General features: G+C 41.6%; 1 protein-coding gene across 1 annotated transcript in view; it reads right to left on the bottom strand.

Moving 5' to 3' along the window:
* Positions 1 to 15,095, bottom strand: part of SVEP1 (sushi, von Willebrand factor type A, EGF and pentraxin domain containing 1) — a 168,047-nt gene that overhangs the window by 139,867 nt on the left and 13,085 nt on the right. The window contains exon 2 of the mRNA XM_077345283.1: positions 8,177 to 8,328. Within this exon, the coding sequence (XP_077201398.1) occupies positions 8,177 to 8,284 (108 nt within the window). The 5' untranslated portion in view covers positions 8,285 to 8,328. The remainder of the gene's footprint in view (positions 1 to 8,176; positions 8,329 to 15,095) is intronic.

The following is a 15,095-nucleotide window of genomic DNA, read 5'->3' as shown; positions in this document are numbered from 1 at the left end:
GGGATTATTATCAATATTCATTACTATATAGCAAATCCCCATCACTGTGCAGTCAGTCAGATTATCACTGACAACATTGTGATGTAGTAATCTTATCATTATGTGAAGCTACAGCTCCACTGACTGACTTCTTATGGATAAGGAAGGAGAACTGCTCTTCACTTAACTTGAGGAAATGCTTCTGCTGGACTGAGCAAGGGGAACAACTCTTAAGAAAGCTATCTTTAATTGTGCCTTTGTCTTTCATCTATGGGGGCTTAAAGCTACTTGATGGTACGTTTTCTGCTGGATGAAGAGTTAGCCCCCATTCACCATCCTGACAGCACCAATCCATACTGTGTCCCCTGAGGCTTCTTTGGGTCAACATAGGTACATTAGGCCCTCAGGGTTGTCATGAACATGAACCTGGATAAACTCTTGTATTACCCCTTGCAAGTTGCACAGAGGCCACCAGGGCTAGGTCTGTTTATAACATGGTATGTTTTCTTCTCTCCTCTCTTCAAATTTATGTTTCCTTTAAAAAAAAAATTACTTAGCAAAAGAACATATTTTCCTGCCTAGCATGCAGCTGCTCTGGCTTTCTTTGTTGTTGCTATGTTGTCTGTTTGGTGTCTGGTTTCTGGAGCGCACGGTTGCCAGGCCAAAGATTTCTTTGCTTCATTACTACTGCCACTCGAGTCGTTTTCATCATGAATCACAGCAATGCTATTTAAGGAATGAGCTTCAGATACAATTTATTGTTATTATCCATCTTTGTGTATGGCGCATTGACCGTCAAGGGCTTCTGTCTCAGAGAGGGTCCCTGTGAGATCCCTCATTCTGTCTCAGATGTTGTGTTAGGACTGTACCATTCTGCAGGTGGGGGGTCTCACGTGACTAACTGTTTCTTTGTACAAAAAAACCCTTCATATATTAAGCTAGCATTTCAGGAATCAGAGGTCTAGCTAAAGCTTTGACCTAAGCAAGAGCCAGCATGGAGTAGTGGTTAAGAGCGACGTTCTCTGTTCTGGGGGTTCGATTCCCCCCTTCTCTACATGCAGGCCGCTGGATGACCTTGGGCCAGTCATAGCTCTCTCACAGCTCTCTCAGCCTCACCTACCACACAGAGTGTCTGTTGTGGGGAGAGGAAGGGAAGGCGATTGCAAGCCGCTTTGGGACTCCTTCGGGAGTAAAATGCAGGGTATAAAAAACAGCTCTTCTTCTTCTTCTAATATGGTGGCTTTTATTTTTTTTAAATACAGAGGAACATTCAGTCATGTGACCCCTTATGGTAGAGTTAGGGTCACTGACTTGGGAAGTTCCTGTAGGTTTGGGGGCGACGCCTAAGGAGACAATTACTTTTCTCCAAGACTTTATAGTCCACCCTCCAAAGGCAGCCATTTTCTCCAGGGGAACTGATCTCTGTAGTCTGGAGATCAGTTGTAATTCCAGGAGAACTACAGGTCACACCTAGAGGCTGGTGACCCTAGGGACAGTGTGACACGGGTTTACTGCCTCAGTCCAACAGAGGTGTTCAGTGAGTTAACCATCAGTCCTTATCACATAACAATTTAACAAGGTTTCTGCTTAAGACATTCATGTATACAAGAAGATAAACTAACCCAGTGCCCTAAAGACATGAATGAACAACAATGCAATAAATTCCTAGGATGTAATTTTAAAACAAAACCATCTTAACCCTTTGGGGGAATTTCACTGAAACCTTCTTGCTTGGCCTCCTAACCTTTGCAGCTACCCCCCTCCAGAAATACCTGGATAATAATAAAAAAAAATCTCAGAGTTCTTTGATGCCAAATTAATTTTCACCTAAGAAAAGACACTTCCAACAGCAGAATGGAAAGTTCCTGGCTTTCTCCCACCGCAATCCCTTGAGTTCCCCGAGTACTGTTCCTGGAAGAAAAGAGACCCTCAGAAACAATGTGGGGGTGCAGGGGATAACTTAAAACACCCTCCTTTCTTCTCACAGAGACCTCAGGTGATCTTTATATTCTCACAGGCATTTCAATCTGATTAAGTCCTAGAATATCCAAACACCACAAGGTCATTTGATCACACCCTACTGAAAAATGAGGCTAGAACTTCCTTTCTTCCTAACAGTCTTAAGCATTTATCTAGCACTTTCATTGTTCAAAGAGTTCAAACACCCGTTGTAACTCTTACGACAGCCCAGAAAGGTAGGCAAACTTATTTTCCCAACAGCAGTTGAGGGCTGAGTTTAACTCACTTTCCTAAGTGAGTAGGTTGACAGACTGAAGACCTCCCAGGGCACAAACTATTCCATATGCACAGTGAATGCTCAGCCGTGGCCATGCAAACTGACTAAGATAGAAAGGAAAATAGAAAATTTGCTTTTACAAACATTTAAAAAATTCGTCCCAATGCCTTTGAAATTCCCCAGCAGGTCTGTGGCTTACAATAGCTGTTAATGCCAGTTCCCTGATCTTTTTGCACCAAGAATCCATCTGAGGCTCCTGTTGTTTCCATCCGGAAGCAATAATGAGTATTGCCACAGTGGTCACATGAAAGAAGAATTCTGCACTATCTTTAGACAAGCCTGTTGGAAGAACACTCAATAACATATATTCTGGTTTGCATGTAAATTTTCATTTGAACACAGATTGCAATTCAGTATGCACTTTTATTCAGTTTTTTGAAAACCAATTTGCAATTCCACCACATGTGGAAGAAAGATCCAATTGCATTGTTACATTTCCAACATTTACCTTCTGTGTGGTTAAACATTTTTCATATCACTTTCGGAGTCAGGTACCATATGTAAAACATTTTAAACCAGTTTTTCATAAGGCCTGACATTTACAACAAAAATGTTCCCACTCTTCCATCATAATTCATTCCCCAAAGTTCTGCATCCACTTTATCATACACTTTTTGATTTGTTCTGTTTCAGTTTCATAGGTTAATAAGAGTTTATAGATTCTTCCCAAGAGATGTGGTTTGTCCTACATAATCATATTTTCAAATTAATCTCTTAATCTGTCCTTAGAGTCTTTCAATTCTTCTTTCAACATTGATGCCCACCGCATATAGACAAACCAATTGATTGTTTTCCCTCTTGTTGCAGTTGTTGCCAGCTTTTCATTTTCCTTTGCTCATCAATTAAATCTTGGATATGAAGAAGTTCCAGAGATCCATCTTTTAGTATCCTTTGAATAATTATTTTCAGTGGGGAAGAGTTGGGACTTATTCTATCTCTATATTTTGTCCAAATCTTAATAAAGCTGTTTCTCCAAATTTGCTGTTGAACACTTTTTTGAGCATAGTCTTTTTTTGTATAGCTACAGTATTTTATGGAGCCACATCACCAAGTTCCCCTGTTCAAATTTACTCATCCTTTCCCAGACTCCATACTTTCAGTGGACCTCTGTAATCCAGAAGAGGCAGGACACACAAACAAAGAATTCTCTATGCCTCTGATTTTGTTAGAAGTGTCATAAAAACTGAGAATTGGCAAACAATAGAGACGGTGGATTATTTTCTGATCTTAGGACAAATGCAATCACCCAGTGTTATGAATGCATTCACAATAATTGACAAGCATATAATTGTAAATACACACACACCAACCTTCCCACTTGCCTTGGCTTTTACAATAATTTCACCAAAAACTCTACCCAAAAACCAAACTGGTAAGATTTCCCACACCCATCTTCTAACTTGAGCAAGTTATAATTTAGAATCCAATTAGAATAGGCGGTTATAGTAAGAGATAATCTCTCAGAACAGGGTCTATAATTAGAACTTTACAAAAACATTTGTAGTGGGACATTTACTTCTTTGATGACCATAAACCAGGATCAAGAGGCTTAGCAGTCACTTGGCATGACACTATCTTTGCTGACAATGTTTATGTGTTTCTTAATAAGTAACCTTCTTCAGAATTAATGTGGTGTTCAGGGTCTCAATTTTAAGTAAGTCACAGCTTTGGGGGAGGCATTTTTGAATTTCCTTGAGATCCGGATCTTGGCCCTGTCAACGTTTTGTATCTACTTCAAAGCAACTGGATTTTGTTTGTAATGAATACCAAGCAGACATTTCTCATAGGTTTGTTATTCTATTTGTTTTGACTGCTGTATCTCAGGAAAGTGGTTCAAAATGCTTGGCCTTTAAGAGGGAAAAAGTCCACTACTTATGATGCCTGTCAGGCCACATACTCCAAATTGATCTAAAACGAAAGCGAAAGGAACAATGGCTATATTATAATTCATAGAAGATTAGTAAGTTGATGATATGATCCATGGCAAAATTGTTCTAGTCACAGCTAACTGAATTGAATTTAGAATGGAGTAATTCAACACAGGATTGCATTTCTAAAACTGAGGAATTCAGCCTGCCTCACTGCTCATCTTGGATCAAGTCAAATTGCCGCTTCCTGATGACATTGGCACCAGTCCAAGGCAGTCCCGGACCTGGCATGACTCAGGCCCTCTTTTGCCCCAGGCTTCAATGGGGCATCTGTTGGGCCATGTGTCTGCACACAATCCAGGCCATCCCCAGTCCTCTCCCTTAAGTGTCACTTCTGCCATCTACCCTCACAACCTTTAAAAAAAAAAAGCCGGATTGCGTTACAACACAATTCCAAAGTAACGAAATAGCAAGCATCCTACCACACATTTGGTTTTCTTGGTTTTAATGGGATCTGGGACGTATATGGCATGATAAAACAGCCCATTAAAAAAAAAAACCCTTGTATGTGTTGTGACGGTTTTGGATCACAATGCAATCTTGGTAATTTTTCTTTTATAAATACTTTTGGACTTGGGGATGCGAGCTCAAATGGCACTGGAACGTGATGTGGGAATCTCACCACATCACAATGATTGATGATTTAAGAAAGCCGCGGGAAGTTTCCACTTCCTGTCGATCAGCTGCCTCATGAGGTAGTGAAAATCCAGGGCAGACAGGTGGAAGAGGCCCAAATGATCCCTGTGTGGTTCCGGGAAGAACTGGGGTGAATACTCCTGGAGCAAACACCAGGTGGCAGTGTGGCACAATGCCTCCCGTGGGGTAACCGTCTGAGTGGTTAATTGATGTGTGCTAATTTTAACAGATGAGAGCATATTTTAATTGGTAGGTTAGCAAGTTAAGGGCATGTAAAAGGGAATAAAAAGAAAAATGAATAGGTTGTATCCATACTGAATTTTCCACCAGTATCAAGGAAACTTTTCTACCTTCTCAATTACATCCATTGATCTCTACAAACTGCTCCTGGGGGGACACAAGAAACAAATGGAGTCTGCAGCGGGAAGGAGGAATTGGTGGAAATTGCCAGTCTGTCATGAACCAATGTCACTGCTTCAGTCTAATTTAAGATCTGTGTGTCTTTTAAAAGGTTTGTGGGTTGGTTTGTTTTTAGATTGGGGTCACTACAAAGGCAGGCAATAGCAAACCATCTCTGAATGTCTCTTGCCTTTAAAACCCTATGGGGTTACCACAAGTCAGCTTGGCCTTACCAGTTTGGCCTGGAGAAAACTATGTTGTTCCTTTAATAAGAACTGTATATGCAGAATTGGATGGCTGAAGCTTTTCATGACATGGAGGTAAATAACATCCCTTTACATCTCTATTAAAAGGACAGGGTGCTTTCTCCCGGCCAGTTGGCAATCCTAGATAGGGCCTCTGATAAGATGTCCTTTTGGAAGCAGGGCAAAGCTAAATTTACCACCTGAGTTTCAAAAGAGTAATCCATAATTGGGGTCCCTTAAAAGTTACCACTGAACTGAGAAAAGCTTGTCATAAAACCCACCTTTGCTCTAAGTTACAGCATTTAAATCCCCCTCCATTGGTTATGTTTACCTGTCACATATTTTCCAGTCTTTTATGCTTGACAAAGTTAATAGTCACTTGTTAAATAATATTATGTGTGCTTTGAAGAATGTGTTTGGCTCATAATCTATATGAATGTAGGGAGGGTGGCTGCGTGAAGTGAAATTGACTGGGGTATTATCAGTAACAACCCCTTAATCTCTTCCAGCTAGAGCAGAAAATCAACATTTACCTCCGATAGGGAATTTTGTGGAGTAATTTCGATGGACAATTCAGCAACTCGATATGAATGGAACAGTTAAGGCACCAGATCCTCTACAGAGGCATTAAGTCATAAATCCGCTTGAAATTAGAAGTTAAAGAAGTTTTTTTGTGTGTGAGTCGATAATTTTCTCCTCAAAATTTCCAGTAATCAACATTTTGTATTATATATCTTTCTTCAGAATATTTTAAATTTATTTTGCTATATTAAATATGGTCTACGGTGCATGGTCAGTATAGAATTTTATTGTTACTAGGTTTAAAGATCCATCCATTAAAAAAAGAAACCTGAATGGTAATAGGCATGTTTCCATTTCAGTAACTGACTGCAGCTGAGCCAACCATGCTTTCTGCTGTTGGTTTCTAGATCTGATTTTCAGTATTTTGCCACTATAATCTTTGTTGCTCTTTAATACAAACTCCCCCCTCCCCATAATCTTTTCTGACAGTTTATTGTAAAGATCCCAATACTACAACCAGAGGATCAGCTCTTAATCTATAGGCAGTTATCTCATGAATATTTCCTTAAAACCTTCTTCCATTTCCTACTAACAGAGGGAAAGATTGACAACATGCATATAATATTTGGTGGCAGGACTGGGATGGAGGTGCATGCTATTGCTTGCTTGATTGCATTTTTATCTCACTTTTCAATAGAACCTAAAATACCTGGCAGCAATTTAAAATACACATGTAACATAAAATATGGTGAAATGTGCTTGGTGAAGTAGTTCTTAGATCTGGATCCATACCGAGAGTGCCATTTCCTTCCCATTTCCCTCTTTCCCTGCTGGCCTTACTTTCAGTGAGTGAGTTGTGTGTGTGTGTGTTGCCAGCCACTTGCCCATATAAAATCCTTCCAACCCATCTTATCTTATCCCTAAGAGACAAAAGATAAATCTCAATGTCTTTTATCTTTTGGTGAGGAAAGCCCTTGGTGGGAAAGGAAGTGTAAAGGAACAGACTTGTAGGTGCTTTCCTGTGACCTCTGGTGGGTTCCTGAAGGTCAGGAATAAAACCACCACTGTCCCAATTCTCTGCCTGGTGATGGGACCTCTTCCTCTCTCCCCGCAACAGTGACAGAAACAAACTGGGTAGCCATATGTTGCCATAGTGACTCTGGGAGTATCTTCTGCCAGAATCACATGTCTAATACACTGCATGTGCATTGCCATTTCGAGGCACTACCTAGCTTTTCTATTTAAAATACTTGTATGCCACCTTTCCACTCTATTCTGGGTTCCCAAGGTAGAAAACATGAACACATTTCAAATTAGGGCTTCCAGGCCTCTTGCTACAGTGGAAGGTTTCCTGTTAACAGCCCTTGTTGTCTGCCATCACTCCACATGGCAGTGGGAGACTTTTTTTTTTAAAGTATGACATTATGTCTGCCAACTATTTATTTATTAGATTTATAAGATGGCCTTTCTCAGCACAGCCATCTCAGGGCAGTGTAGAAAAATTTAAAACCAACATAGAATAAAAATAAAATTTTGCTATTTCTATTTTAGTCAACAAGGAACAATATCAAATATATATTTTAAAAATAATAAAGAACTGAGAGAGTTCATGTCTTGACAGTTTGATTCCTTCTTGTGACACTGACATAGATGAAAGCAGAAATTATTAACCTTCAAAAGACATAGTATTTGGAACACTAAATACAAATGTACAACAGTAATCAACATTCAGGCCTGTTGTATGTGAGTAGACCAGAGTCTCAGGCCTTTCTGATGCCTGTGTAGCCAGTCCCTTCAAAATGCATCAGCTCTGCATTGGGATGTCATCTATTCTTTTTTGAGACGCCAACCTCCAGGTGGGACCTGGGGATCCCCTAGAATTACAGCTCATCTCCAGGCAACAGAGATCAATTCCCCTGGAGAAAATGACCACTTAGAAGGTGGACTTTATGGCATTATACCCCATTGAAGTTCCTCTTCTTCCCAAGCCCCGCCCACTGCAGGCTCTACCCCCAAAGTCTCCAGGTTTTCCCCAACCTGGAGCTGGCAACACTTTGTTGTTGTTGTTAGGTGCGAAGTCGTGTCCGACCCATCGCGACCCCATGGACAATGATGCTCCAGGCCTTCCTGTCCTCCACCATTCCCCGGAGTCCATTTAAGTTTGCACCTACTGCTTCAGTGACTCCATCCAGGCACCTCATTTTCTGTCGTCCCCTTCTTCTTTTGCCCTCGATCACTCCCAGCATTAGGCTCTTCTCCAGGGAGTCCTTCCTTCTCATGAGGTGGCCAAAGTAGTTCTTCTTTTTGAGAGTTTCTGATAGTCCTAGAATATCAACACATGTTTTTATAGAAAAGAGTCATGCTGAGGCAAGCTATCTGTAGCTTCAGGCTCTCCAATCACACTTGCAGGACTGTACCTTTTACCTCCCCCTTGTGGACTCAGGGAAGACAGGGAGATGATGCCAGGCAGCTCTAGCTTCAGTGCAGTTATCATGATCCTGGGATGGCAAGCTTCTCTGCTGCCTTTTCCCTGTACCAAAGTTCAGATAGCAAAACCAAACAGGCATGGTGTCTTTCTTGAAATCAGACGTAGTGCATGGTATTCTATTATTGAGTTTGGCATTCCTTAAACTGCCTAATTTTGGAATATTTTGCTCTTATGTTAATGTTTTTACTTGTTTCTACAATTAATATATGTATATATGTAGTGGCGGTGGAAAGTGCCATCAAGTTACAGCCAACATGGTGACCTTGTTGTCATGGCTCACCATTCAGCATAGGCAGTCTCTCCAGTGCTTCAGTCAGGTGAAGCTGATGGTGACTCTGATGGAGTCAGTAGCAGGTGAGGAATGCCTCAGTCCACTGACTGAGGAAATACCTGGGTAATTGACAGATATAGAACCTCCCCCATGCTTTCCAGAGCTCAACAAGTACAGGCACTTCCCATGATTTACAGCTGGAGCCTTTGACAAGCATGACCTCTTCCCAGGAATTACAATCTACCCCTGAGGGAATCTCTCCACCTACGCTAGTAGAGCATGGGCAGGAGAGAATGCAGCAGTAAGTGTTCACCCTTGGAGAAACTGCAGCTTCCTTTTAAGGACACAAAACACAAGGACAGGGAGGGGCTACTGCAGTCCCATAAATACTGAACGATTATAACACGTTCTTTGCTGGCAAGAACTTTTGTTTCAGCTCCCTGCTTTCCCCAGTGACTCCCTGGATCAGCCTTGCTTCTTGATTCCTTGTGCTTTGCCCTTCATTCCAGATTTGACTATCCCTCATGGCTCCTTCTGCTGTGACCTTCATTGTAGACTTCTTGGATTCACCTTGTATCCTGACTCTTTGTGCTTTGACCTGCACCTGACCATGCCTCTTGGAAGTCACTCTGTATTGATTTCTGACATTGGTCTTCACCTCTTGCCTCGGGACTTGACTATAATTTGGACAGTCCACCAAACCCAGATGCTGGAGAACTTACTGGCACTGGGTCTTTTGCTCTGGCCACAAAACATGACACTTGTAGGATTTCAAGGCAAGAAACCTCCAAATGTTCATTATCTGCCTCTGAGTGGTGACCCTGTATCTCCTTGACAGTCTCCCATCCAAATACTGAATTATAGCTTATAGGAAAGGATCGTAGGAATCCAATAAAACAAATAGAATATCTATTACTGATCGATAAAGATGGGTGGCTGTGTTAGCCTGCCTGTAGCAACAGAAAAGAGCAAGAGTTCAGTAGCATTTTAAAGATTAACACAATTTGTGGCAGGGTATGAGCTCTCATGATTCACAGCTTACTGAGGTTTAGTAGTAGAACATACATTTAATATTCAGAAGTCGCAGGTTCATTGCCAAGTACAACAGGCACCAGACACTACCCACTGCTCTTTTGAAACTGATTAAAGTAAGTTCACAGTGGAAAGAATCACATCCTCCTAAATTATACTAACATATCACTTGTAGTGGGAAATGGGTTCCAACTCATTAAACCCTATACAACACTTAACTGTGCCATCCTAAGCAGAGTTACATCTTTTAAAGTCCATTGGATTTAACTGCATTAGAAGCATTTCAGTGTGCTTAGGATGGCAGTGTAAATTTATTAGGCTGCTTTCACACATCTGTGATATTTCACTATTAGCACACTGCCCAATGATAAGTGTATGCAGTTATCATAGCTACCTCTCTCAACCCTTCCCCACACCGGGGCAAATTTTCCCTCCAAAACAAATCTTACTGTCCCACCCAGTCACTGATCTTCGTGGCTTTGTTCAGCCCTGGGAGCATCTGGGAAGGGGTAGAGACGACTTTTCACTAAAACCCTTTAGTCAGAATGGCACCGGGGCATCTTTATAAGCCAACAAATAAAATATTTTACTTACAAAGATGGAAGGGTGGTTGGAGCCAAGCTTATACAATCCATTTTTTATTCAGTTAGATGTTCTTAAGTTACAGGCTGTTCTTAGATCTCGCGCTTTCCTGTCAGATGTTACAGTGCTTATTTTAACAGGGAGGTTTCTTATGTGTGTTTTCCCTAAAACACTGTTGTCTTCCTCAGATCTCTTTTATCCAGTTCCTCTGAACTCTCCCTGGTTCCTAGAAAGCGAGGTGACTGAAGGTGACTGAATCTTAGCAAACTCTCCCGTGATTTCTCCTTACCACTAGGGCAGAAGTCCTCCTTCTGTTCCTTAGAAAGATTCCCATTCCAATTTGGCTTAACTTGGGAGCAAATACATGTCTACCCAAATTCTCTGTACTAAATCACTGCCCTAGTTGCCAGATACTGTGTAGATTACCTCTCTATCAAAACCCTGTACTCTTACTAGGGTTTCTCCTCAGAGGAGTTTTTCAGCTAAATTTCAAACTAGACTCCTCTCTGACCATTCTCTATGGGCGATTCCTCACAGGCAGAAAAGGACAAGACGGCGCTCATATGGAAGCGGGGCTAATCCGCACTTCCACCTGACACAGCTTCTGGGCTAGCTCCCCCTGTGGATTGGCCCCTCAGTTGCCCCAGGCAAAGGGAACGTGGGAGAATTCGTATTCCCTTAGCCGACTGAGAGGGCCAAGAGGGCCTGTCCTGTGTCCTACGATGGCCCAGAGGGGGCTAAAAATGCCTTGGTGCATTTCACTGTATTTCTTTGCGGCATTTCACTGTGCCACAGGGGGGACTGGGGCATCTGTTTTTATTTTGCAGGAAGAAAGGTGGGATTGCATCCCACGCAATCCCACCTCCCTGCATAATAACTCCCTTGCGCCCCCCCTGCACACCAGGACCTATCCACCACTGCTTTTTTTTTATAAGATTTTTTTTTATTTTCCAGGATTAAAGATAATGAAATACAGGCAATCTACACCACTGCTGTGTTTTCTTGGGGGGGGGGCACACATTTCAGCACCAGAGCAGATCTGGCACTGAAATGTGTCCCCATGGGGACACAAAAAGCTGCAGAGAATGGAACTCAGCAGCTATGTACCACCAGTGGCCCAGCATGGCAGCCACCATGTGGAATCAGAATGACTGAATTAACCTCCCTCCAACCTACAGCCGGTATAACAACTCCCCTGTAGCTGTGGTTAGCCAATTGCATGGCTCAGAGCTTGTTGCCCTGGCTTATAAAGCTTAGTAAAGGGGTTTAATTCTTCCCTAACTGTAGCTGTTGCTACAGCACTTAGATCCTCCTTTTCATGGTGCTGTCCATCACTGCAATCTTTATTTATTTAGATGTTTATAGCCTATTTTTCTCTCCAATTGGAACCTAAATTGGAACATCATCTCCCCATCCTCCATTCCATACTCACAACAACCCTGTGAGGTGGGTTAGGCCAAGAGTGACTGGCCTAAGGTCACCTTTCAGGCTTCCATAGCAGAGTAGGGATCAAACCTGGATCTTTCAAATCCTAGTCCCACCCTCTAACCACTATACCACACCAGTTCTCCTTAGTGTTTACAGCCACAGGTACATTGTTAGTTTTTGTGCAATAGACTCACATTGTTGCCTGTGGAATAATCAGTGTGGTTTATATCCACTTCGATTGCAACCTATGTTTCTTGTCACTTTTCTGCAATTAACACAAGTTAAATCATTGTGCTATGCAATATTTATTATGGAATTTGAGGCTGATGTTGGTGGTTAGCCCTGCAGGGCACAACTGTTTTTATTGGCAGTTCACACTGGATCTTGGACAGCCGAAGTGTCTGCAGTCCTACAGATGTAGAGGCCTATTGAGCAGGAGAGAGTGTCGAAATCTCTGAAGATGTTGCCAAAAACATTTTATCTGGGATTAAAGTGGAATCAGGGGCCTTTAAAAACACTGAATGATTGACAAAAGAGGAAGTAAGCTAACAAATCACAGAAGAATTAAAGCCGAACCGTTTTAAAAGCTTATACACTCATCCCCTTTTTGTGGCAACAGATTTTTGATCTGCCATAGACATTATGTGATGAAAACTAACTTCAGGACTTAAATGTCTGCTATAAATTAGTCTGCTTGGTGATATCAAGAGGAGTATTTTAAATGTTGGGGGAGTTTATGGAGTGTGCTACATGTGCTACATTGATAAACCAGCCCTGTGGCCCTTTCTATGGCTTATGAAAACCTGTCTATCTGAAAAAATAATTGGTGAAGAATAGGATCTTTCCCCTTGTATGCTATTATTGAGTTCTGCCAGTCCTTTGCTTACAATTGCTTACAAAATTCCTTCTGCTTCTTTTAAGATGGCATTGTTGTTAATGCTTTTACATTTTTAAACTTAAAAAAATATATAACATGGTTTTATAGGGAAGCAGTACAGGATCAAGCAATGAATTTATACTGCCCTCCCATGGTGACTTGCTGCCACTAATTGATGTCACAATAAATGAAATACTCTAAGAAACCCAATTAATTAAAAATGTATTTTCAATACACTTTAGAAGTAGATTTTCCTGTTTTGCAGAGGAAAATTCAATTGCAAAAGCACATTGGAAGTGCATTATCCAATGCGTGCAAAATGAGCCTCTGTATAGGATAATTTCATGACATATTTCTTGCAATGAAATAAAGTTAATATCCTGCTGAGCTTATGGACAGAAGGGGGTAGCTCCACTTATGATGGCCTTGGAAACCTCTGGTGAGCCTCATCATAGAGTATATGATTGACAGAGTTGCAAAATGTGCTAGGAATTGACAAGAGAGTGCTCTACAAATTCAAATGAGCAGCCGTGTTGGTCTGAAGTAGCACAATAAAAGGTGCTACTGGATTCTGATTTTATTCTCTGCAAATCTCAATGATGTCCCAGAACTGCAGAAAAATCTAAAATGTAACCTTAAAAAAAACCAAAAATCACCCTTTTCCAAATAGAAATGCAGTTGGAGATGCTGGGAAGACCAGCAGCATGCTCTGCAGTGAATACACATCTCTTTATCTTAGACTTTATCAGCACCATGGAGACAGCCCAGAGAATATGTTCCCCTTTATATGTGAAATTAATAGAATCATAGAGTTGGATGGGGCCATACAAGCCAACTAGTCCAACTCCCTGCTCAGTGTAGGATCAGCCTAAAGCAGGGGTAGTCAAATTGCAGCCCTCCAGATGCCCATGGACAACAATTCCCATGAGCCCCTACCAGCATTTTTCATGGGAATTGTAGTCCATGGACATCTGGAGGGCCACAGTTTGACTAACCCTGGCCTAAAGCCTTCAGGGTTAAGTATCTGTCCAGCTGCTGCTTAAGACTGCCAGTGAGGGGGAACTCACCACCTCCTTAGGCAACCCATTCCACTGCTAAAGTACTCTGATGTTATCCCCCCCCCTCCCATATCTATCCGGTACCATTCTACATATAGTTTAAAGGCATTACTCAGGTCCTATGCACTGCTGCCAACAGGAACCATTCACTGCCCTCCTCTAGGTGACAACCTTTCAAGTACTTAAGAGAGCAATCCTGTCCCCAGGGGGTACATAAAGGTAGGATGGCTACTGGGTGGGAAGGAGGAACGCTAGCAGGAAATGGGAGGAAAGCTATGGGGGCTGCCAGGGAAAGGAAAGAAGAAATAATGTGAGGGGGGGATTGAGGGGGAAATGAGATGACATCTATGAGTCCTTGCAGGTCTTCCACTTGTTTTCTTTATAGTTAGAGTCTATATTCACAGACTATTACTTTGAGAGGTATTTTCAACAGTCTTTTTTACATACTGGGTACAAGGCTTGCATTTCTTAATACTGGGACTCATAATTTGGACATTAATAAAAATGGTCAGAAAATTATCATTATTTGAAAATGAAACACAGCAAGACTCAGGGTCAGATGCTATCTATTCATCCCTCAGCAACAGATGCTTCTGGTGGGGTAGGCAGAGAGAGGTAAACATTTTTGTCTTGCTCTCCAGGACAGTCACCCTGTTACAAGCTGAGAGGGAAGGAAATACAGGGAAATTTTCATTTGCTGCCCTAGCAATAAGATTCACACAGCATGGGATGTAATAGACCTATGCCGGTGACTTAAGTTCTCTTGGAATCTTTAATTTTCAGTAAAAACAATCTGAATCAGGATGAACACATGGGGAGGGGGGCGGAGACACCAACTGCCCTGAACCCCCCCCTCCCCACAGTCCTCTCTGTGCTACTTCCAGTGCTCTCCATGTTACTTCTTATGTGGAAATCTTTTGTTCTCAAGTTGCTATCAGCAACAGTTGTCCCCCCTTTGTAATTAACTAAATAAGCAGAGGTGATTCTGCCTTCTTGAGGTTAAATATATAGTACAGTATTGACTGGGATGATTAATTTTTTTTTTTACTGGCAGAGTAATTCTTTGCTTTGTTGGTTTCTTCTAGTAGCCATTTTGAGACCAGGGAATTTCCAATTGTAAAATGGGAGATGGCACGTTTCCGTGCTACAGAAATAATTTTCCTGCAATATTCTTACTACCTACAATAAGAAGTGGTTGCATTGGGCAGAGTCTCATTGAGTGATTTTCTGCTTGGTGGTGAAAGAATCATCATCATTCTCTACAGAAAAACAGAACACTATAAAGCATCCAAAACCAAAATGATGGTTGTACACATTTGAGAATCACCCTTAGACAATACTAAATTCTAAATAA

Source organism: Paroedura picta, chromosome 7 (assembly GCF_049243985.1).
Source record: "Paroedura picta isolate Pp20150507F chromosome 7, Ppicta_v3.0, whole genome shotgun sequence".
Taxonomy (NCBI): domain Eukaryota; kingdom Metazoa; phylum Chordata; class Lepidosauria; order Squamata; family Gekkonidae; genus Paroedura; species Paroedura picta.
This window is presented reverse-complemented; position numbering and strand designations above follow the sequence as displayed.